Here is a 27,111-nt window from a genome sequence, read left to right as displayed (position 1 = left end):
CCTTCCTTGACCATTTGCCACAAACCGTATGAAAATCGGATTTCTGTTAGAAATTCTAGACCCAAATGAAATCCGTTTTTTTTTTTTTTTTTTTTTAAATCACTCTGTACTACATTAAGTGGTTTCTTACTCGTTGAAGAATCGTGGAAGAGCCTTTATGACGTTGTTAACAATCATACCTTACATTATGGACATTGAATATCTAGTAGTCATGCTACAGCAATAGAAACTAAGAATTGTAAAGCGCAATACCTTTAAAACTGATCCTTTAAAAATGTTAAAATTGTACACTTCGGAAGGCAAGAAATAATCGTAACAGAACTACTACGCCATAATATACGCATACATATAGTCGCTTTCTTGCACAACGAATTTGAAATGCGACTTTCTGCAAGTTCAGAATACATTAAAAACAACGGAGACACTGTTGCTTCAATTCAGAATTCACATAAGGAAATAAGTAAGTACAATATTTTTAATGGAAAAATTTTAATGAACCAAAAAAATCAGTTTACAGTAGTGGAAGAAAAAAAGATTACTGGTAACTTAAAATATAGAAAAATAGCTTCATTCAATGTAATTCTATTACAGAAACAGATAACAAAAAATGGTCAAAATTCAAATTAAATCTAATTTCTGCGGCAAGAGATGTACTTTATATTTTCTCCTAAACAAAAACTTATAATAACTGTAATTCTATTTCAACACTTTCATAATAAGAAAAAGAGTGTCAAAAGAATTGTATTTATATTAACGCATCTGAAAAATTACAATACACACATTCTATATACTAAGTAGGTAATTATTATATTAAGTTATACCATATCATCCAGTCCATAAATGATCTCGTCTCACATAATTCAGTTTCAGAACTATCCATTCTTTATGCACCATACCAAACATTCACACTTCACAAACACTTGAATCTGCAGTTTATCTAGCGTCAATATCAATAGGTTAAAAGTAATTTACTAAAGAAAAGTTCATGGGTCATCTTCATTTCAGGTCACGTCATCAGCATTTCACATTCGGAAGTTGTACTATCAAAGTTCGATATAACGATGAAAATTTTGATATAATTATGCACTGTCATATAAAATCATATTTTATTATTTAAATATTGATGTATAACAGGCTATAGTGTATTTTAAAATATGATTACGCTTCAGTGTGTTCAGCTTCACATATAAATATGAGGGAACTATTATTATATCAACCTCTTTGATTTATGAAAGGAGTAATGTGATGGTGAACAGCTGTCCGGTCACAAACACGTTCCCACTAGGCCCGTAAAATAAGTGTAAAGTACCAATTCAAAGGAAGTAGTCAGCCTGAGGTTTCTTTGAAGGAATTCCTCTACTTTCTTGTGGTGCTGCTTCAAAAATGGTGAAATCTCGTTGTAAGTGCTCGTTAAGTTCTAGAATAGCTGCAACATTTCCGCACCTACAATAAAAATACATAATCAGCATGTTTATAAATGCAAATTACATAAAGCAAAATTAATATGTTGAAATGGGTAATCATTTTATCGCGCACATCATTTCTTCAGTATTGACAGAAAGGAAAATGGACGAGGTATGCATTCCTTGGACCGTCTCCAAGGAAAATTTGCAGAAATGTTGTACAGGATACCGAATACACTTCGGCAGGAACTGAAAGCTCTACTCACTGTTAAAAGAACAAGGTACTGCCAGTGGTTTATCAATCAGGTGGAAAAGAATGGGATGGGCATATTTGGATAATGTATCTTTAGTGATGAGGTGTATTTTTACCTTATCGGTTACTTCGATAGTCAAACAAGATACTAGTCAACTTAAAATCCACACAATTTACATGAATCGCCACTGAACTCTCAGAAGGTAGGAATTTGGTATACGATTTCTCGACGACGAATAGTGCGCCAGATTTTTTTTTTTTTTAACGAAACTCGACAGTTGGGCATACCAGGATATAATGGGCATTAGCCTCTTCTTCAGCTTAATGAAACTCTCGTTATCAGCAACAAGACGGAACACCATGTCACACATCCAACGCAGCTATGGAATTTTTGGAAGACACGTTTGGTGACAGTTTTATCTCGAAAGGTTTGTGGCCCCTCTTGTTTCCCCCTTTATTATTATTATTATTATTATTATTAAAGAAAGGATGTGTATATCGAGAAAATCCTCGTACTCTACAAGACCTGGAGCGAGCTCTCACTGTAAACGTAAATTCTATTAGCCCTAATGTTTTACGATGGATGTTAAAAAATAAGATGCGAAAGGTTCGGACATACCTTCAGGAAAATTGTGAACATGTCCAACACTTGCTGTAAGGTATTAACAGTTGTGCATAACTACATTCCATGAATCGAATTAAATGTATGTCTGTATTATAGTTTATAGTGGAATTATAATACATAGTATCATGATGTGCTCGATAAAATAATCGCACTGTACTTACGGTACGTATCATTTAGTGGAAGAGCAGTTCGTCCTTAGCAGAATTGTACAATTGAAATAATAAGACCGATATATAAAATCACGATTTTTAACACTGGAAGCACATATATTCATTGCTTATTCTGATGGTAGTGTTCATCAAAACAGTTTCGGTATAAATTAAGCAAAATGACGCACTTTGTTAAATTTTTACTGCTTCTACCATTAAATGTACGTCTATTCAATGATCTACTACCACAATACAATTCATATGATACACAAAATATGTACTAAATTTCTACTGAAAACACTCTAAACACACCTGTAGCAAGCTTATATATATAGGATAGAAAGAAACAGTCAAAGCAAAAAGCGCAACTGCTCACTAAAGTCCCATGTAAGAATACGGTTTTGAAAACCTGTTATTTATTGTCATTTTGAATCATAACTGCACTAATGAAAACAAAATACTTCATGTTCCATCCATTTACACTTTCTTTTATACATGCTGAATTCGACAAGCGATTTAAAACTTTCCTCAGAGTTCACCTCATGTAACACTTGTAACATTATAATTTAAAATTAATGCAAACTATTGTTGCACCATACCATTCCATATTGCACGCAACTTCATATCCTCATCCCTATTCATGTTCATATTAATCTCTATTCCTATTCAGTGGTAATTTCTCTTATGTCACCGGCGGTAAACAAATTAAGCACAATTTATTACGGAAACTTCACCAAGTTTCCATAAAATTTTACAATGCTTCCCTTGCCTTCATAATGTTTTCTACGTCTTAGTCCAAGACAAAGGATATGAACATTCTAGCAGATAAAAGAATCATTGAAGTATATCACAAACGTATCAAAAGTGCCAGTAGTGAAAGAGCGTTGACAAGATGCAACATGTACGTATCCCAACCCAGGTTAATGGCATGCCAATTTGACCGTTAAATCATTTGCAACACATGCAATAATTTAAGTTTTCCATACTTTGTCACGCAACTATGTTTGGTTCCTTGTTGGAAATTGCTCTCCAACTCAGGATAGGTCAGGTACAGTAGGGCGAGATTATGTATTATATAGTTGCTTCAAAAAATTATTATATTTTGTTGTAAGCATTCATTACGTTTTAGAATGGTTGCAAAGTTTTCCACACATGATGAAGTCTACCCTTCTGGTAATTAGGAAGTCACCTTTCATATTCGTATAATACAACGAATAAAACAATGCTTTTCCAGATTTTTACTTTTAATTTCTTCCATATTAAGAGCAATGATGAAGGTTACGTAGGAGCAGCAACGTGCATGTTATATTTAATCTATCTTCGGTCTAATTAGTTAAAACCTCGCCAAATAATCAAATTTATTCTTATTACAGTTAACTGCAATGTTTTTGTGAATATCGGACACAACCAACACGGAATAAAACAACGACAACTGCTTTCCCAATTCAGGTACAATATACTACTTTATTTCAATTTACAATAAAGACAGAGCTGCAACTACGTACATATATTCTTGTACAATCCTACGTTTGCACAGAGAATCTCATGCCTAAATCTCGCTTTTTACTACAGTGAAAATAACTATATTAAGTAATGTAGAGCAAGCCATTTAAAAAGTGTAATTTTATCATCCACATCTTTAAGAAACATAAGAAGTCAGTAACTAGCTATCCAAATTTAGAAAAACTTCGGAAATAAGATAAATTTGTACAAGATCTTAAGATTTGTATAAGATTTGACCTTAAAGGGATATGAACAACTCTATAATCTTTTACTATTCTTTTAAATTGAATTTATACTCAACTCTATTTTGTTAGGCAAATTTTGCCTTGCATTAAGAGTAAAGTTTATTATTTGGCGTAGTTTTAGCTACTTAGAGTGAAGAAATTATAGACAGATTAAATGTGTTGGATCCACGTTTCTGCTCCTTACGGAATCTTTATCGTCATACTTAACACTATGCCCCAAAATCAGATGTTTTACTCTGGAGACAGAAGCGTTCATTGGCCTACTGAATAATCGTGAAATATGCGTAACATGAGAACATGGCCCTTGAAGTGTTAATGTGGACGAAACAAACTAAAACTCTGGGAAAGCATGTTACCTACAAGGGATGGATAAAAACTGGTGGCAACAAAGTTATAATTCGTAACTGACTTTATGCACAGAACACATGTTATCCTTTAAGGTAGTCGCCTCCCATCTCCACCTCTTGCCACACGTGTGGAACGCGTCGTACACCGTCAGCGCGTTCTTTTTTCTTTTTTCCAGCCATATGGCACTAGTGATAGCTTCTCTTGTGTCGTTCTGTTTCCCACGAAATGATTCCTTTATTATGACGAATAGGTGGTCATGAATTCCCTAAAAAAAATTGTTGTCCACTGCGCCCAAGTGCAACTTCAATTTTGATCCACACACGCTGTTCGTCTTTCCAAAACATATTATGGCGTTTCCACTTTCTTCCTCTACTTTACAGTACTGCTACTTTTGACTGAACAACACACAATCGTTACAACTTGCCACACTTCATCGCCTCACATTCCTTCATCAGCTACGGAAAACTTGTTGACACATAGCCCTCTGACATGAGAACAGCGTTGCCACTATTTATTCAACCTATGTCCCGCAGCAATAGGTTTATGATGGAGATCATCATATCCGTGGGCTTTCTCATGGTACTCCCGTTTCCTCTCATATTCTCATTCCACTAAATCATATCTCTCTCTTAGCCTAGAGGGCATGATCATGGGACGTTAAACTGAAAAATATTTAACCTTTGTAATGTACTTAACAAGGCACAGAGTCAAGGCAAAGGAAATGATTAATCTATTTCCAACTATTTGAACTCTGTCGCTTCTAATATTAAGAGGAAGAGAAAACAAAACTTTATTATCTAGCCGCACATTAAAAGTTAAACATTTCATTACAGAAATACTAACTCCTGGTTTATTAATTTTGTAATTAAGAATATTTACAGGTTTCTAAACGAGATCGCATCAACGTTGTATCATTCACACAGTGAAAAACGAGAGCAAAATATCCAAACCTGGAAATCTTTGTTTCATTGTGTTCGAAAATATTTTTAGTTTAAATAGAGAAGCCCTAGCGTATCCATTTCATTATGGTAACACCCGTTTCATTTCACTAAAAGTAGTTGTATTATTAATATACAAGCAGCTGTGTTATTAATATACATCTCTTCGACTAGAGGAAAGTAAATATACGACAAAAGGATGAATCAGAATATTTTTCCTATATCAAAGTGAAATTTAAAATATGAAACGAGTGCGACTGGGCCAGGCAACGAACTAGATAAGTCCGTTCCCACAACAGCAACTACTTCTCTTGAGGACTGTAACATTATTACAGTTCTGCTTGGTCCAATAACTGTTTATATATGACTTGTTCAAGCTTTTCAGTTTTCAGAACAATAATTGAGTAATTTAAAATCCTATGAAAAGGGTCTTTCCTAGTATGATAGTGAAATCGGCCCTTGATCCAAATTGAGTCGCTATTGACCCAAAAGGTTACCCTTCACCTAAAACTACCTAAAAAAAAGACCCCTACCCCCTCCCCTTACCGAATTATCGTATCATACATGCTCAAAATTGAATATTTCTAAATTTTGGTGGGGGTAGTCGACAAATTTTGAAAGTTTCACAGATTGCAGATACTATCTAGATCTAAATGTGATTTTTTTTTTTCAAAAAGATCGATGCGCGTTTTCTTTATCTTTTTGCGTGTTGAAAATTTCAAAAAATTGCAGAAAAAAATTTGGCGGGGACACGTTGCTGATTTTTTGGTTAAAAAATTTGTTATACCCTTCGGAACAACATACATTTTTTTTTTCGAGGCCAGAAAGTAATGTCAACATTGTCAAAAAGAAATAAAACTGAAAACAAACGTGTTTTTCGCGCAGTTTCTCACTGAGGGCCCCTTCAAACAATCCTTTGCCAAAGTTCACAATTTTCCTTTCTCTTGCGTCCCTTCCGATTCTGTTTTTGTTTGGCTGCTTCGATTGTATCAGTTTCGGAATAGAAACACCAAATATATCTCAGTAACAGTGCTTCCACTGCAACCGACTCTTGCACAACGAAGTTACACACACCTTGCGTCGGCTTCTCGTATCTATCAGTGCTTGCTTCCTGGCCACACACACAGTGGCGCTCTATCCACAGGGCTCTCTACCACGAGCGCTGTGTAACTTTGTTGTGCAAGAGTCGGTTGAAGTGGAAGCACTGTTACGGAGATATATTTGGTGTTTCCATTCCGAAATGAACACAAACGAAGCAGCTGAAAAACGACAGAAGCGGAAGGGACGCAAGACAAATGAAAATTGTGAACTTTGGCACAGGATTGTTTGAAGGGGTCCTTACCTTGAGCGCCTTAAAATTTTGGGAAAATTGTGCGAAAAACACGTTTGTTTTCAGTTTTATTTCTTTTTGACAATGTTGCCATCACTTTCAGGCCGTGAAAAAAATCTATGTTGTACCTAAGGATATAACAAACTTTTTAACCAAAAAATCAGCGACGTGTCTACCACAATTTTTTTCATTTTTTTTTTTTAAATTTTCAACACGCAAAAAATAAAGAAAATACACATCGATGGTTTTGAAAAAAATGCACATTTAGATCTAGATAGTATCTACAATCTGTGAAACTTTCAAACTTTTTCAACCACCCCCACCAAAATTTAAAAAAATATTTAATTTTGAGCATGTATGATACAATACAGAAGGTCGATCCGCGTATATGTGTCCAATTTTGAAATAACACTACCCTTATGAAATCCATGGGACGACCATCGGTTGGCCTGAATGTGATGGCCATGTGTTCTGGCAATAGCCCTGCACCGTAACTTCCACTGTAGAAGATTACGCCGAAGTACAGGAAGTGGAATCTTCTCCCATTCCTCCCGGCAGGCTTTCCACAGGCCCCCGAGAGTAGTGACACTCTCGGTATATCACTGGTATATCATGAAATGTAATAGCACGAATACCGGTGTCTGTCTCCATCTGCTTCAGAAAGTTCTGGGTAGAACGAGATGTATATGAGGAGGCCTTATCCATATGCACAGACACTTGCTTTATGGCATGCCCATACAAACGAGGCAGATCTTCTGTATAAATTGGGGTCAGTATATGTTGCTAAAAGAATGCAGAGTTGATTTTACAGTTTTTAGGGACCTGACGAATTGTTAACTTGCCCTGATAAGAGTAACCGACGACAACCATAAATCCTTTCGAGAAAGTTGCTTTGCAATTACGGATGAACGCAGGACGACTTTTTGCATCTCGCGAAGTGTAAGTTATCGAGCGAACTTTGCCACAACCTGATAGATACATCCTTGCTTTATCTAGTGTGGCCACAAACTTCCACTTTTCCCCAGATAGATGGCGTTTATAGAGGCGCCTGCTGTTGGTCTTTCTCTCACGGCTATGGGCCGCACTTAGGTAATGTCCATGACTTTTAAAGACCCTCCGGAGGTTTAATTTTCCACTCAGGGCGCGGTTAACAGTTGACTGTGGTATGTGGAATCGAGCTGTCATTACACGTTGCGGAGGGGGATTTTCTTGTAAGGCCATTCGCCGCAACTTCTGAGCTATTTGTGTAGTCACTGCGGTACACGCTCGCTTCCTCGACCCGTTAGTGGGTGAATGCTTACCTGCTATGTCTTCTTTTTTATACTGCTTGATTATGTTCTCGATAGTCGTCGAACCCAATGCACAACCATTTTCTTTGCACTGCTTTTGAATTTTAGAAACCGAATATTTGGCGTGGAAAAGTCCAATTACATAGCCCTTCCAAAAACGGTTCACCTTTGCAGCCATGATGCACACGATACACAGTTTCGCTTGGCAGACGGTAGAATGGACCTCCAGGTATAGCACAGGTAAGGGAAAGGTTTTTTTTTTTTTTTTTTTTTTTTTTTAAAGGTAGTTTTAGGTGAAGGGTAACCTTTTGGGTCAATAGCGACCCAATTTGTATCAAGGGCCGATTTCACTATCTTACCAGGAAAGGCTCTTTAACTTTTCTTTCCCCATAGCTAAAGCCAAGTTGCTTTGTATATATGTATTTTAAAAGAAAGAAACATTATAGTGTTCAAAACGAATGTAGTTTAGTAACAAAACCATTGTACGTGCACTAAATAATTTATTAGTTCACAAAAATGTAAAATACTGCATTTGTCTACTATCAGGATTGATTTTCTCCGGTCAATGAGAACGGGTGGAGTGAGGTTTCGATGTGAGGTGGGAAATTTGACGTAAGTTAGGAAAATCGTGTCAGTTGCCTCCGAGCTATTGGAAGGGTAGAGATACCGCAAAAAGTGACTGTGTTAGTGCTTCTATCGAGAATGAAAACGTAGCGAATCATAGATCAACATTATACTATCAAATTTTGCATTAAATTCACTAAATCTCGGAGACTTTCGATATCATCCGTGAGGCTTACAAGGACGAAACCATGTCTAGAATGCGTTTTTGAGTAGCATACAAAATTCTGAAGATGACAGGGAAGAGGTCGAAGACGCGCAATGCACTGGACGTCCGACATCGACCCGAACCGATGAACATGTTACAAAAATTCGAGACCTTTTGACTTCTGATCCCAGTTGAGTGCTAGTATAATAGCACAGGAGTTACAATTAACGACACCCACTGGGCATTCAATTGTAACCAATGATTGGAAATGCACAAGGTGTGCGAGAACACCATGTGGTGATGTGGTGTGTCGTGAACTGCTGAAACATATGGAAACTGATAAAAATCTTTTGGATAGAGGATAACCGATGGAACGCGGATAGTTGCGTATGAGCTGAGGACCAAAAGGCTGGTCAAAGGTTGAGGTCTTCGATCAAAAAAGGCCAACATGAGCAAATCAAGACTGAATTCGGTGCTGATTGTCTTCTTTGACGCGACAGGTGTGGTCTACAGGTCTATGACTAAGACAAAGCCATGAACGGTAAACTTTAAGCAGAAGTGCCCGAACATTTGAGGTGTACGGCCCGCCGCGTCGAAAGGGAAATCGCCGATACCTGGATGCCCAATCACGACAATGCGTCCGATCATACGTTGCTAATTGTGAGGGGGTACTGGCCAAACACAACATTGCAACATTGCCCCAACTATCCTACAATCCAGATCTGCCGATTTCTTTTTATTCCCTTGCATTGAAACAACCTTTAAAAAAACATTGTTTCAGGACGATTGATAGGCCTAAGTGGCTACGATGAGGTGCCTGAACAGTCTTGTGATTGTCGACTTCCATGGTGCGTATGAAGATTGGAAAAAGCGCTCGCAGCAGCTTCAATACATTTCTTGCTACGATTTCAGTTCTGATACTAATCGGACAAATTCTGTAATGGGAATCTGCGTCATTAGTTAGTTTCAATGTTCTAACTTTCTCGCGGGACATCACTTGATAATGACTGGTCTAAATGAACACCTACGATGGTCAAATTAGGTATTATACAGGAAACAGAGGTCAAATTAAGTATCTTTTTTTACACATATCCTCTATAGATGCAAATTCGATGAATTTGACAACTTAAAAAGTGCCAATGGCCGGAGATCCGATTAGAGAATTATTTCACTTCAAAAATATTTTACTACAGGAGCATGTTTGGTAGTAAAATGCTTTGTTCTGCTACTTAATACTTTTTAATGATAATATCAAACTTATGTCCAACTCTGAATCTAAATGCAAGACTACAGCCATGTATTCAGCAGGTCTGTCGGACTAAGTCTGTTGTATTGTAAGCCCGAAACACCAAAACGTAATGCTAGTTGCGTACAGGCAAAGCGTTATTATAAAACAGCCAGACATGTGGACGCATTTCCACGCCGCTCAGCCGAAAATCGAAAAAGGGCTTCGTAGCCGATTAGAACTGGTAAAGATCTATCCATGTACAAATTTGGTGGCTCTAGGTTACTCCTTTCTATGCGAAAACCTGATGACACATACATACATTATTTTATTAATTTTTATGGTCTATATTGTGTTGTTTGTCTTATTCCGTTTTACTACTATCAATATATCTTCTTTATCATTACTGAAGACCTCCTCTGCTACCGCAATATTCGCTGAATTATGTTCATTCGTTTTATTTTATACTCACTACACTATTACTCACAATATTGGCTCTTATTTATAACACCCACATAAAAGTTAAGCCCAAATACACATACATACATACATACCTGTAACAATAGTTAGGAGCTGACCACACTGTAAGTACCGTTTCGTTAAAATGCCATTTATAGCCTTCCATTACCAATTGGTGAGCTCGACAGATCATATCAATGTCGTTAGCCGCATTGAACTGGGCTACCACATCGGATCCAAACAGATACCCAGCTCCTCTTGGACTCACCCCCCAACCTTGCGTGTCTGTGGAAGAGAGAAGTATTTAGAAATTAATCGGACATTGCTTTTAAATAAAAATAAGTTAACATGACCTAAATCACTCTACAAATAGTATAACCAACATTCATTGAGATTTTACACATAGTAAAAAACTGTAGAACATTACCACAGTACATAAAAGTTGCTAGCTATTATGGCGTGTTTCGTCTTACCTTACCAAAACACTTTTCTTGATGAAATACTAAACCTGAACTTACTTGGGCACTGATATTTATCGACTTGTTTGTAGTTATTTCAACGACAGGATGTCATCATCCTCAGTATGTCCATATTGTTTTTTTTTTTTTTTCATTTACAGGGTATCTACAAGTTTTGAGAAACCAAATTTCTTGACTATTCTTGAGATTTTACGAATTTTCTTGGCCAAGTACTATAGTTTTTTTTTTTTTTTTTTTTTTTTTTTTTTTTTTTTTTTAAATACCCTACCAATGGCCGGTTAAGATGAAAGCTTAGGATATTTTACACTTTTGTCTTAGCAACTTGTAATTAATAAAGACTGCACATCTAATTTGCAGGGTCCATTGCAAGTTACATGACACTTTCAAGTGACAACCTCAGTTTTGTAATACCCCTGGTGAAACTACCCATCAATTCACTTGCTGTACCACGACAAGGAAATTTCGATCTCCAGTACCTATTTGACACTGTGTTTGATTGGTCATCCCAAAACCTAATAATAAAATCCATCTGACATCTTTGAGCTACTTTATTTAAGTATTTCATCAAAGGAGGCTACAAAAAAGTTTTTCTTCTTTAGTTCATCTACAAGCTTATTCTGAAAAAAATGGACCAAGTCTGTATGCAACAACATACGAAATTTTTTGCATCTTGTGCATCTTATTGCAATTATGTTATCATGGAACGTAAGTGCAAACAAGTCTGTTGTATTATCACTATTTTTGCTCGAAAAATGGCTCATTACTTTATATAGAGCCCACAAAATCTCAATTTTTGTGACATCATCCTTTATGAGAAAGTTGTTTAGCGTGTTATGAGACGTATTTTCATGAACAGTGTCTTGAGACGTTCTTCCAAAATAAGAAGGTAAGACTCCAGATCGTACATTCACAGTTTGTTGTACAAAGCAACTGAAGCACATGAAAATGATGCAGAGTCAGTTTGCTTCACTGGTGGAACTGACAAACAAGGAGTTTATTGCACTGGTGGAGCTGATTCAGAACCATTTTGCTGCACTAGTGGAACTGAAGCAACACTAGTGAAGTTCAGCTGAGACTGTTTACCACTAATGAGAACACCAACGAATTTTGAGTGTCGTTTTCTTTTTTCATGGGTCTTTACAGATTCTGAACCACTGCATGTTACATCAAATTTAGTCTTACACACATTGCAAAATGCTTTGAATTCACGAGCGTCATTTCAGACTTCGCTTGAGGGGGTCAAGAGCACCACCTATATAAGACTTTCATGTTTTGTAGACAATCGATTAAAGTATATGTATTCCTTAAACTCTTGGGGGGGGGGGGGAGAATTGCTCCCTCCTGCTCCCCCTAAATGACGACCCTGTTTGTCACCCTTTACTGGTCGCAGCCAAAATTTCCAGTCTGGATGTATATCAACGCTGTGATATAAAACAAATTCTTGACCTACCGTGCCATTTCTTGACTTTTCCTGACGTCTTGACCTGGTGTTCAATTTCTTGGCTTTTCCTTTACTTTCTTGACCTGTAGACACCCTGGTTTATTCGTTGAGTTGATTTTAACGTCCCGTTCAGCAGCGAGGCTATATGAGACGTGGACCTACTGTGGAATCCGAACCCCATGAGCTCCCACCGGGAATCGACCCCGGGTCTTCCACTCCAAAGGCGCGTACGCTAACCGCTTAGTCACGAAGGAGCTCTCTGGTTTATTCGTGGACTTATATTACAACTAATTTCTGTCCTTACAAAAAACACTATTACACTTCGTTTACAGCAAAACTGAATTTTTACTACAGTAAACCATTTGAAATATTTCTGCACTGCAATAACACACAATGTGTAACCTCCTGCATTAAATAATCCTGTGACTGAATAATCCGTGTATTAGGAATCAATTTATCTGAATTTTGCGCTCAATACTTTAAATGGGCTTTAATTACTGAAACAACAGAATGAAAAATTATTCCCGGTTTTATATTCTTTGATCCTTTGACGATGTTGCACTCTCTTAAAAATCAAGTTTGCACTCAAATCAACTACAATACTAACTGCACTTTGCACTTTGCACAACTTTTTTTCTTTCTACAGAAACGTTATGTTTTCTGTATTTTACTTAAAATAAAGTTGTAAAAACCGAACCGCTGATTTCAAAATTAAATTCTTTATTTCGTATGTTCTTAAAACAAAAAAGTCTTTTCTCTCTTTTCAGTAACGGAACGAAGGGTCCACCGTGCTTTTCAAAACGAACGAAGCATTGTAGTGATCTTTATCCACACTAGAAATTCGACACTAATTTCACCAAACAAATATGTTACAATTTGTTTCATTTCAGAAAAGTTTTAGAGTGCAAATTTGGAGTTAATCATATAAACCTTTTCTAATTAATGCGCGAACACTATGTTATATTTAATGTATTACGAATATTGAGTACGTAAGAATACTGGATAACTTGAGTTCTTGACTAACAATACAACGTAATACAATTTGTAAGAAAAACTGCACCAACCTTTAAAAAACCATATTCCTAGTAGCTGAAATAAACTCCGACGTTTCGTATTCTTTCAGCTTTAAGATGTTGAAGCTAAAAGCATGTGAAGAACTGACTGCATATGCTTTAAGCTTCTGTAGTTCCTGAAAACGTATACTCGCTGAAGTATCCGAAATATCTGAGATTATTTCAGTTACTAGCTATATAAAAAGGTTAGTACAGTTTTTACTTGACATTTTTCGTTTTACCTTTTCGGAGGGTTAGTACCGTAGGTAAAGACAGAAAAGTTTCGATCAGTTTGCTCAGTTCTGAAACAAGTTTCTAAATAAGCAGAATGGAACGACTGACTAACAAGGGACAATATTCACTACGGAAGGAATTAACATCTCTAGCAGATGAACAGAATGGAATAACTGACGAATGAGCAAGAATATTTAATATGAAAGAAGTTAACATTTCTAGCAGATTAAACACATCAGAGGTTTCTCGTAAATAAAGGTACTTGATAACCTCCAATTGTAGAAACCTCAGATCTATAACAGGAAAATTTGATTCAACTATGGCACTGGAAATGGACCAGGCGAAGATGCTGTTGCGAGTACAAATAGAGCTCTTAAACTTCATTCCTCTAGATTTTCGAAAACCTTTAGCTCTGAAACTTTATACTACCAGACATACGATACTTCTTTTCTTTGTCTTGACGTAAGGAGTTTACATACAAAGTTGTGCCAGTAGTTTAATTCATCACTCCGTGTGTATCTTTAGAGAATAATTTAGTGCACAAATAAATATATTATAAGCAGACAGCTTTAAAATAATCAGACAAGAGAAAATCTGGATCTGAAAAAAATTTGCTGAATGTGTTGTTGCAACAATAAGATTAGAGAAAAAGAGAACAGAAGTTCTCGGAACACCTAAAATTGGTTGTCGTAAGTTAGGTTTCAGAATATATTTTCCTTGAACGAGTCAACGAAAAATGAAACAGTAATTAAGTGCTTTGTGTTCACTCTACACGTTGTATTTTGTTCAAGAAACATTACCATCTCCTCTCAACTGTTTTATACTCGACCAATATTTCATTCATCGCTCTTTGATTATTTATTCTTAACAGGTGGCATGATTATCGTGCAACATCGATTTCTAGACTTTAAAAAACCTATGAAATTACACTAACCCAAACCATTTTGTTTAGTTCAATGAAATCTCTCAACTGCTATTATGTTTCATCTGTGACACCTTTTTCATCTTTTCTTTTCGTTAAATTTTAATACTGTTGAACGTCCAATACTTACTGTGCGATGATTTCATGCATACAAGACTTCCCTTTGGTTTTAAACGTAGGAAATAGTTTGGAGTCTTAAGATCCATTTTGTCCTTATTCAGAAAGTACACTTGCTTCTTAGAGGTCCACTTCTTCATTAATTTATCTCGTAAACCCGAATCTCAAAATAAAATATTTCTTCAATACATCTCAGAAATTAGAATACTTTGTAAAGCATCTAATTTCATATTTTTACACAAAACTGTAGTAATTTTTTGATCGAGTATCACAATAAAGAAAATCTAAATATTTCATGTGCAACACTCCGTATCGTTATAGAAGGTTTCTCTCTCAGATGTTACCTCCCAAGTGATACGTTACGTATTCTTTGTTGATAATGTAGTTTTAAGTTTGTATGTTTTATGTTATATATTAATTTGTTTTTTATTATGTTATTATGCAGATGGTTTTATAACCATCACCAGGTTATAGAAATAATTTGTGGACGCTCTGTACATTTCGTACAGAAAGCAATTATTATTCGATTTATACTTTAGGAACTACGAAGAATTTAATTTCTCTCCCACGTAATAAAACAAGTCTTTCATCGTTCACTCATACATATATGGGGAAACATTGTTTTGTGGTGAGAATATTTTAGTGCGTACAACGACTATGTTCATTTTCTGAACTATATATATGATAGACGTATTTCTCTTACTTCGATTCTCAGTGTTTCTTCCGTACCTATTAATATGTAAAGACTACATTATATAATTATTTGAAACTAAATCAAGTGCATTCTTCAATCACTTAGGGAAATACTACCAGACCAGCTGCAATTCCGTCAAACCGGCGACAACCGTATCGTTCAGTCAGTTTTTATCTAATAGTTCTCATAACAAAGTTATCGCAATGTTTTGTATATTGTTGCCAGTGAACTGTAAACTAACGCCAATTCTTTTAACATTTAATCTGCATACACATACAGGTGATTTAACCTGATTACATTTTAGAATGAACTGCCAGTCGGTCAATCCAGTTCGTACCTCGAACACCTCAACTCGAGGAGTTTACCCCGTGTCTTCAGGTAACCAACACGTTCGTTGGATTCAACATAGCAGTATGTAAAGGGGCACCCGTACAATAGCCGGTGAAGGACTTGTACAACAGCTAGCCCCTAATTAGTGAAATCTTGGGTTCACAAACCCCCTGCGAATAAGTATTAAACGGGCATACGAAGAATTTAATTAGCAGTACGACTATTTGTTTACGTTCATTTGCTGGAAATCAACGTTAACTTCTGCGGATTTTTGCAGCAGCTACAAAACTACTTCGTGGGATTACCCCACTGTTACTCTCAGTGCTAATCCCCCATGTGCATCAACTAATGGTGTGAGAAAAGTGTTTCTAGTGAAACCCCAGTTACAATCTTTCATTTATTTATATAAATGATATAAAGGGCTATAATATATTAAAAATGAGAAGTATAATTTTGTTGGTGGAAATAGTTGTGTTCAGTGTTTAGTATTGTGACTGTTTTTCTCTCCTACGTTATTTTTTAAATAGTTTTTTTTTAATAAGCATTGTGTCATTTTATTTAATTTGTTTTTGTTACACGTACGAATGATGTTTTTGTGCGCTGTGGTCTGAGCGATCATCTGAACGTCCGTGAGGATTTCGAGACGAGATATCCGACCTCTTGGTGCCTGATGTTCATCTCATTATTCAGACCGGAGGGCGATCCGGGAAAAGGTCTGTAATCCCTTTTGGGGAATGTTCTTTAATATCTTAACCAGGTAAGTTCAAGTCTCATGAAAGTACTCAATGGTGGGACAGCAGGGAGGCAGATCCGGAAAGCGGTTATAGTTTTAATAATAAATTGTTTTGAGTGCACTGTTTATGTATCTATGTTATATTTTTAATATATATGCATACTGCATTTTAAAATAAGAACTTTTGAACTAATCAAAGTGGTGGATATTATGGAATTCTAACTACCCACACTATGAAATTTTGATTACTCGATAAATTTTTATCCACGGTCTCTAAATTTGGAAAAGATACGCTAACACTAGTGAAAACTGAATGTTCCAAGTAGTATGTTTTGTAACTGTCACAACTTTGTGTGTCACGCTGCTAGAAGTGTCTATCACTTTCAGAAGAAGATACGACCTTACAGTTATTATTATTAAATATCTTGTTCCTATATAGCTACAAACAATAATCCATAGAACTATCAATTGTTATTGGTGTTGAATAATATATTCTTTAGGGTAACAAAAGTTCATTTTAGTTAATTTTCTCGGAAAATATAATACAGAATTTGTGCATGTCTTTTGTGAAGCTCGATATTATCTATTTAATATGTCTATCGCATTAACCATACCATGTACTGTCGTCTGGCTAAGGGATATTTCGGTACCAGTCTTGCCTTAATAGGTGGCTTGGATTAAGTTCGGCATCATTTTTTAGGTTTAGTAAATAATTTGTTTTTCTCAATATCCTCAAAAACTTGTATCGTTTTGTTCTACTTAGAAAAGTCTATCGATTAGAATTAAATCTGATCTAAGTACAATATATCTTTCCGTTAAACGGTAATATTGTAGAAATAGGAAATTTTCCTGTTTAGAAATTAAATTAGTGATTTCGTATTGCGGTGACAAGCAAGAATTTTCTCTAGATATAAATGTATATCTCACTCAATGTCATCACTGTCATTTTCACCTGTCACAGGTAGCACTCATACGGTTTATAGCAATAGTCTTCCTTTATTTAATGACGCAGTCCATTAATGATTACAATTCACATACCCTAATGAATAACACTGATCTTCCTAGTCACCTCCCGTTGTTTTCTTAGTCGACAATCTGATGAATATGCCACTCGCCATAGAATTTATCTTGACTGAGCCCCTTAATGCGGATACGTTGTGCGTCTTTAACCACTAGGTTTTCTTGTGTGTCAGGTGCCACATCTATACACCGTTACCTAATTCTTTCATAGTTGAAATACACAGTTAAAAAAGTTATATATTCCCTTTCCAATACAGTTTGAGTTTTGGTACCATTTCATTACAGTACGAAATTTATTCCGGATTCTACTCGAGTAACGAGACACACGGATTACCTCGTTACAGCATGCTATCAAAATCTTTAGCATATACAAAGGCTGTTTGCAAACAACTGTCAGTGCTATCATATTTCCAAACAATACCACAAGGAGACTCCACAACGATGTAGGCTTGTAGTCCACATGTTTTGTTCACTAGTCTACACACAGGAGCCTTGTCAAGAAAACTTTCTCATTTTTACACTGTAGGTTTTTCAAATTGTGTGTATGGATATAAAAACGAAGCAATGTGAAAGATTCGATATTGTATTCGACGCTGTTTGTCGGCCTCAGCGACTGTGGTAGAAACGAAAGATGTCTATTAAAAAGAATGTTTAAGTAAGAGGGTAAAACTGGTTGGCATAAAGTTTGTCGAAAGTTACCAGTCAGCCGCACTAATCCCGCACGGTGGCCAGCTGCCAACGACGATCACTGAAAGAAACATCAATATAGTATCAAAGATTACCGACAACATTAAACATTTGTCAGTTTGTCCATATTTCACAATCATGTGATGCCCAACGTATTTTAACCAACTACATGAACATGTGACAAGTCAACTCCACGTGGGTTGTGTCTGTGTGTTAAGTTTCAAGGATGCGTTTATGGATCAGTAGTGCAAGCCTTTACTTCGAGAAGGAGCAGCAATGTAATGATACTGACAACGATACCTAATACCTGCTGTAAAGTTACTCGTAATATAAATATGTATGGTTTAAATTCATATAGCCAAATTCTTTACTTAACCTAAATTATCTCGCTTCACAGCCTGCTTTATCATTACCTAATGAGTTCAACTATGCGCCTATATCACTGTCGGGTTGCTCCGTGCTTTGTTCGGAAACAAGCGCCACTGACAGTTGTTTTGGAACAGACTTTCTATATACATTCCAACCAGCCTTCTGTATTATGATACATGTGTAAAGTAACTTTTACCCATACCTGCATGCATTTATGACGAAATTAATGCTTCCATAAGGAAATACGAACTCAACGCAGAGAATTATTATATTGTTAAGGAAAACGTAACTATTATTGTTGAAATGTTAAAGAATGCATAGTAACATTCTAAATCAGAATTACTAATTTACCTTGGAGGCACTGAATTATATCCATTCTTTACAATATTTCATTCTCTTGTTGGGAATTTCATTAAGTAGCTGCTTTTTTGAATAATCTTTGACTGTTTGTGATTACATCCTACAGGTATTTCTATATTACACGAAACATCCACTGTTCACTTCAAAATGAAGGAAAGAACTTACGAAACCATACGAAGTTATACCAGGAAACTTACGAAAATGGAGCTATTAAGTCATCTTCGGCAGTTTACCATTTGCAAATTATAAATTCTACTAGATATGATAAATCGAGGAAATAACTGATTTTGTATCAGATCAATTCCCCTAAGTGGGACATCAATGATATACAACGAGTGAAAAATTACATACTAGACCAGCATTGAATATGGGTCTCCGGCTTGATCTGAGTAGTTGAACACCAACACGGATAAAATGTAAAGCTGGTAAGGAAGCAGAGTGGTTAATGCATCGGAACTGTAAGCCGGAGTAACAGGTTTGAATCTAGGTCTATTCGGCCTTTTTTCACTCTTGATATAAGCTACTATAAATTGCAACAGTAACTATTATTTATAATTTGCACATGGCAAACTGCCAAAGATGGCTTAGTAGTTCCATTCTCGCAGGTCGCCTAATATATTTTAGTTCCTCTCTTCATTAAATACTACTGAAGCGAACAATAGATGTTTTTAGTATTATATAATACAGAAGATACCTACAGGATGTAACCACAAGCAGTCAATTAGTTATTCAGGATACAACTACCTGATGAAATTTAAAGCAAGGAAATGAAATATCGCACTGAAAAGATAATTCAATGCTTCAAGGACAAATTATTTTATTAATTTTAACATTATTGTTGTTTCACTTTCAACATAAGAGAATTAATTGGCTTTGTTTTCATAGTGAATTCAAAGGAAGATTAAAAATTAACTCCTAACGAAGAAAACATCATCCAAGAAATACAAGAAGAGGTTTTCTATACACAGAAGACGGGAGAACTAAATATTATATGTTTGATTTCGTTCTTATTGAAACATTGGTCTTCGGAGCGAAGATGATAATATATAGATATTAAGGAATATGTTTATTATTTTGAATTAAAGATGCTGTATTTCGTATGAAAACACTTACGAATATAAATACACATAATTATTTTTAAATATATGCTATAATAAATCACAGGATGTTTCAGCATTCCTATTACGTCGTTTGGGAGGCGATTCTATACACAAAAAGAGACAAAAAATTCTATACAAGGAAAGTCGAAACAGGGTTCAAACTATTGGTTTCGTGAAGTAACCAATAGTAGTTTATCATGGTTCTTGGGAATAGTGTGGATGTTTTCTCACAGAAAGTGAAAAACCTCAATACTCCGAACAAAAACCTATTCACATGAAAAACTCCTTACGCAATACTTTTAACGTTTTAAATTAGGAACAACTGTCTAGTTCAATGTAACTTGCCCTAAAATTCTCCATACCGTCTGCAAAATGGAAGTTCTTGCGTTGAGCTCCCACCTCACGATTTTTTCTTTTTTTTCTTTTTTTTTTTTTTTTGAGTTTGCTTTTGTTTACGAAAACACACTATAAGTACGTTACTGAACACACAGAACGTGCTAGTATAATCTCATCTTTCCATACACACACTGCAAAATCTACAGCTTGAAGTCTGATTCACCGAAATTAGAAATTAATCCATATTATTTATAAAGTTTAACTGCAAACGAAATGAACAGCTAAGAGTGTGACAAATTAACAAGTTAACCTTGCTAACAAACGGAAGCCAAATTAGTAAAAGTGTGACTCGTCAAATCTTACTCTTACCTTCTGGATCAGACCACAATAAATCACACATAGGTCCATCATGAGGTACTTCCTGCTTCCTGTCAATAGTCCTTATCTGATCCAACGTCTGTATGGAAGGTGAGAGGCCTCCATGAACGCAAAATATCTATAACAAAATAAAATAAATAAATAAAGTAAATCGTAATATCCGGCAATTCTTCATTAATGTTAAGGAAGCAATGCGATATGATACTACAGAAAAAAAAAAAAAAAAAAAAAGGTTTTAAAACTTGCAGATAAGTGAGTAAACCAACTTGACTGCTTTAATAGTACGAGTACCAAGGCTACATTCATTGCTATAAAGCCATTCTCAATCTCTAATCTAAAGGCAACAGATGCCATATCGATTTGGGCAAATAAGGATGCTGTTTCTGAACCAAGCTGAATTTACCTTAGAGCACATCAATACTGTCAACTAATCACGAATATTGAATATTATCATGAAGCAAATATAAGGCTTTCTCTGAATTGTCTTGATTAAATGTGTATCGCTCTTTTGAATCCCCGGGGAGAGGTATATGAATCTATACTTAATTAACAAAAACATATTGCCAGTACTGGATGTTTGTTAACGTACGTACAATTTACGAAAAAGGTTAAATTATCAAAACTGTTACCTTGGTCCCTACTGGAATGCTTTAAAGAAATGGAAGTTTTGATTTTCAAAGCTAACATTTAGGGAACATCATCGGTTTTCATCATCCAGATCATTCAAAAAATGAGATTTACTTCTCACATTGTATCCTTTTTTTTTTTTTTTTTTGCATTCTTTAACATGTTCGCTCCCAGGTGGCACATATATGTGCCAGATGGTTTATTTTCATCGTAAGTTTATGTCCAACTGGGAGCGAACGTGTTAATAATAAAACCTGACCACAATTAGATGACACGAGTTTTGAAGAATAAGTCAAAGTTGTGATTGATGCATTGAAAAAGTACTAATTGGTAATAGTACCATGTGTAATTCATTTGTATAGTTTATAAATATACCTTACTAGCAAGTTTAGCTATTGAAGTTACATGAAACATGTATGCTAATTTTGTTCGTATTGACGTTCTTCGTGACAAAAACTAACAAGTGCACACTGGACATTTATGCAACAGAACTGGTAAGAACGATATTTACATTTTATGAAAATAATCTCAGAATAAATGTACATTAGAATAGAGAAATTTCTAAAATAATACACGAAAATCACGATAAACTATATATACTTATCTGATGATTTACAAAAACTCTTACATTAGAAGTCATATCCTTCCATAATGAGCACAGCTGCCTGGATGTCTTTCAACATGGTCAAAAAGTCGTCCATTTCAATGGCAACTTTAGTTCAGGGAACAGAAAATACTAGCAAATGGACTTATCTGGAGAATATGGGGGGTACTGCAGCACACACACACTTGTTTTTTGGCCAAATATTCCTAAACACGTACTGCCCGATGGGTGGGTGCATTGTCATGGATAATGAACCAGCTACCTGGGTCTGAGTATTAAGGCCGAACACGACAAATTTTCTTCATGAAACGCTCCAAAACATTTAAATAAACCAGGGCATTCACTGTGTGACCTTCTGGTGCAAATTCATGACGAATGATACCCTTACTGTCGTCGAAACACAGGAGCATTGTCTTCACTTTTGATTACTGAAGTCGAGGTTTCTCCGCTTACCACATCCCCGTACACTCTCCGCATCAAATCAACAGTCTCGATGGCATTTTTAGCCATTTAACATAGAATTTGATATTCGCTCTCTACTCCATGCTGCTAGCGTGACGAGTGTCTCTCAATGACTACTTGTAATGGCATCGTATTTCTCATCATGATTTGCATGCGACACCGCGGTGTTGTCAGATTGTAGAGGAGGGATTACTCTTTCGAACGCACATATTAGTTTACGGATTGCATTCACTGTTTCATTATAATAAACTCAGTTTCATTACTTAATTGTCAGATGGTATACTAATTACGAAACTATGATAATCCAGTAAATACCTACACTTATTACATTCATAACTGTATCTCATCCTAAAACAAACAAATATACTCATTCTTATGAAACCGAAACATAACTACAGTCATATTTTACAGTAAATACAGGAGTTTGCAAGATCACAATAGGAAAAATGAATAGGCATTTGCTCACTGTGTAAACCATAACTGCAAAACAGTAAGATGAAAATAGGTATGTAAAAAAATAGATACACCTACCTTGCCATCAATTATGGCTGACAAACTCAAATAATCAAAGATTTCTGTGCAGTATCTCCAAACTGTAATACTTCCGTATTTCCTTAAGCACTCGTCATAAAAGCCATACACTTGTGTTATCTGTCTTGATTCGTGATTCCCTCTGATCAATGTTATCCTGTCAGGATACCTCACCTGTTAAGAAAAGAAAAAGGAAGTATAGATTAAGGTACATTCATTTCATAACTGAAGTCGATGCTTGTTTACTTTTATGTGTATAAAATGTTAGGTACTCGCATGATTTAAAAATATTCTGCAGAAAAAAAAAAAAAAAACTACATTTAGCTTTGATTAATTATTCTCTGACAAGAAAAACAAACACTGAACGGTTGGACTTCAATGTCGACGTCCTAACTAGGCTATTTGTCCCCCTCTTCCCAAATACAGGATAGCTAACGTCTCACCTGCCAGAATGAATTCCAGTTCAAATACAGAAAAGAGTATTTGCAATTTAAAAAACCCTCATAAAGGCGAAAACTAAAATGAAAAGATGCACTAACTGCGTAGAATAGCTGAGAAACTAAAACCGAAATTAGAAGGAAACATTGGCAGGGCAAACAGGAAAAAAATACGGCATGAACGACGACGACAATCAGAAGAAAGAACCGAATAGAACAGAAATGAAACTATGATTACAAGTAGAAGGTTATATGCGATTTGATAGTAATTTAACAATCAGAAGAACATCTACACAAAACAGTATTTTTCCATTCTTTTATGGTAGAAGACGCTCACAGCTTGGGCGAAGAATGTTGGTTAACTTTGAAAACAGAATGTGATGGAATACAGGTTTCATTAAGTGTGTACTACACCATTTTTCTCATGTCAGGATAGGCAAGCGCTTTCGTTCAAAGTGGGCACTTGGTAACTTTAAACCGATCTGTATTTGCACGACTTACAGTAATTGCTCGTTAATGTGCATGGTGAACACAAAAGAAAACTCTTATCTAGGAACTCCTTTAGTGACCAGCGTCTCCAGTTTCGGTTTCAGAGCGGTAAGACAAACTCAACATTCCCCTTTTTTGCTGTCAAGACCCGTCCTGACACTGCAAGATACCGAATCCCACGGTGTGACTGCACTCCGGCAGTCTGGAACCCCTTGAAGCCAAGGGGTTACAATCCCAGCTTTGTCCACCTCAGACTGTACTATTAAACCCATTGACTCATGCAGGTCGCCTATTAGGTATAGGACTAAGCTCTTCTTTCCCAACGGAATGATCTTCCTGAGGTCTAACCTTATCTATCTATGAGAACAAGTTAGTTTTTTTTCTACCATGAAAAATAATTTATTTTCATTCGCTCAGCTGCGAAACTCTCAGCCGGTGCCTTGAGCAAATAAATAAATAAGTAAATAAATAAATTAATAATAATAAAATTTCGCTTCTGCATATTACAGGAATGGTGTTGATTATTGGTATGCACATACATAGAAGTGAGTTGGATTTCGTCAACGAAATTATAAGAAGCTGCACTGTACAGTGTACTTGAGAAGAATGGATAAGACGAATAGCCGCAACATTCGGAATGAACGGCGCAAATATCAAACTTCAATACCGCCTAAATGAACAGCTTGAACAACTAGCTTTAGTATGACTGGAGTACTTAACGAATGTATCAAATTTTTGAAAATAACTTTGACTAAAATGTTTAACGTAGATCAAAAGTGAAATCTTACCTTTAATGCTAAAAGTAACAGAAATGTTTCTACGCTGTAGAAACCTCTGTCTACAAAATCTCCCATGAACAGATAATTTGTTTCTGGCACATCGCCACCAACTTTAAACAATTCCTTAAGGTCATAAAATTGTCCATGAATGTCTCCACATACCTTTAAAAACAAAGAAAGAAGTATAAATACTGCATATATCTTATAAATAATGACCTCTACTCCAGAAATGACAAATACAACGCTTCACAAGTTTCTGAAAAGGCCTATTTTCATTAAAACAGACCCCATCTACTTATATATTTGAATATGTACTAGATTTTAAGCACAGTCAACATATTTTATAGGGCTGATAAAGTAGACATTTTTTTTTCTCCTAGAGGTGTTTCAGAGTTAGAAAAAGTAATATTAAGACAAAGCAGAGGATTAACCTGCTCAAAATACTTATTAACCTGTTCAAAACACTTTCTTCGTTTGAAAATCGTTGCTTCTGCAAATTTATTTAATACAAAATCTTCATATTTGTAAAACATCCACAAATAAGAAAAGTCATTATTTCACTAATTCTTTTTACACTTTCCTAAACTTAAAAATCTGCTAACAATATCCACGGGTGTACACAGTGTGCAAGATCCACGTGAGTAAAAAGATGTTAGTCCATTTTATAAAGGAAAAGTCACTTAACACATGTATATAAATCAGATTATTCTCAAACTGTCAGTATCAATATTGTATATAATGTTAAAGTATTCATATTTCTTGCATAGTAATGTATAGTAAAAATAAAATACTTACCTAGTATACTATAGTAAAAATTTCTCTCATACACTTCGTTATCATATTCGACTTATACATCGTCACGGCAAATAAATCCCAAGAAAGTGCGAAATGCAACTGACCATATTTCTAATATTTTCCCAAAATTAAGTACTCAAATCATGTGTTTTGAGTAATTTTTATGTACAAGTCCTTTATTCAACCTTGTATCTAAGTGTAAAATTTAGTACAAAATAATATGATGAAGAAAAAATTATAAAATTTAATTAAAAATACCACTGTTACAAATTTCCATGGCCGCAGCTGCCAATTCCTAAGTCCGTCTAGTTCCATATTTTGAGGACGATTTTAAAATTCAGTACATAATTATGAATCTTATTTTCCGTATTTAATAATATAATCCCATTGTTTGTCCAACAATCTATTGTCCTGATTTAATTTTGATTTCATGGTTCCAATAAAATAGGATTCATATGTATATCTTTCGATAAAGATTTGCAAAATATTGTCACCTTGTTTACAGAATGTTTGGTTTCTATTAGGTGTTTTGATATGCCGGACACTACGATGAATTAGTGTCCAAGGAAGATAAAATTGAGAAAGAATTAAGACTAGTATGTTATTTAGGTGTCCTAAATAGGTATTTACGATTAACATTAAATAAATAGCAAGCAGAGGCATTTAAAATCTACAGCAGTAGCCGGAAAAGAAAAAGAAAAAAAGGACAAGAGAACTGGATAGGTATACCAATATGGCCAGAATAATAGTGCAGACTGCAAAAAATAGCGATAAAGTATGGCTTTACAGTAGCACAAAACTCTCCAACTAATTTAGAGAACAACATAAGTGGAATATAAACTTTACTACATCGATAAACTGTAGTTTCAGACATTTACCATGTAACATGCCAATGCCATCTTATTTACCCTGGTATGGCAAAAAAGAATGTTGAGTTGATTGAGTTGATTTTGAGTTTATCGTCCCGTTCAGCAGCGAGGCTATATGAGACGTGGACCTACGGATTAACGTGGAATCCGAACCACATGAGCTCCCGCCGGGAATCGAACCCGGGTCTGGCAAAAAAGAATGTGGCAACAGTAATTTCTAAAGAAAAATATCTCGCCATGTTGGGCGTAGAAACCAAACATTCCATAATCGAGGTGAAAATATTTCACAAGACTCAACTGCAAACCGAAAGATATATGTAATAATCTTATTTCATTAGTACAATGGAACCAAAATTAAATCAAGATAACAGATTATTGGGCAAATAATGGGATTATACGATTAAATACGGAAAATAAGCTGACCGTAATTAAGTACATACTGAAATTTAAAATCGTTCGGAATTTTTTTTAAGGGACTTTTCCACTCATCAAAATATGGAAATAGACAGACCTAAGAATTGGCAATACTATAGCAGTATGGTTGCAACCATCGAAGTTTGTAAATAAAGGTATTTCTAATTACATTTTCTCATTTTTTTCTTGATATTATTTTGTAATTAATTTTACAAACTTAGATATGAGACAAAAGAAAGGACCTGTAAATGTAGAAAGAGAAAACTCAAACACAAGAATTTGGACATTGAGCTTCAGGAAAATATTAGGAACACGA

At 35.4% G+C, this 27,111-nt stretch overlaps 1 protein-coding gene across 2 annotated transcripts in view; it reads right to left on the bottom strand.

The window, feature by feature from the left end:
* Window positions 1-472: 472 nt before the first annotated feature.
* Window positions 473-27,111, bottom strand: part of Pp4-19C (protein phosphatase 19C) — a 49,959-nt gene continuing 23,320 nt past the window's right edge. For both annotated transcript variants that reach the window (XM_081768701.1, XM_081768702.1), the window contains exons 3-7: window positions 24,727-24,879; window positions 23,013-23,186; window positions 20,780-20,906; window positions 10,632-10,821; window positions 473-1,443 (exon numbers count right to left, since the gene is read on the bottom strand). In XM_081768701.1, the coding sequence (XP_081624827.1) occupies window positions 1,314-1,443; window positions 10,632-10,821; window positions 20,780-20,906; window positions 23,013-23,186; window positions 24,727-24,879 (774 nt within the window). In that variant the 3' untranslated portion in view covers window positions 473-1,313. The remainder of the gene's footprint in view (window positions 1,444-10,631; window positions 10,822-20,779; window positions 20,907-23,012; window positions 23,187-24,726; window positions 24,880-27,111) is intronic.

This window comes from Thermobia domestica, chromosome 8 (genome assembly GCF_964235325.1).
Source record: "Thermobia domestica chromosome 8, izTheDome1.hap1.1, whole genome shotgun sequence".
Lineage (NCBI taxonomy): Eukaryota > Metazoa > Arthropoda > Insecta > Zygentoma > Lepismatidae > Thermobia > Thermobia domestica.
The sequence above is the reverse complement of the archived record's forward strand: the minus strand, read 5'-3'. Positions and strand labels throughout refer to the sequence as shown.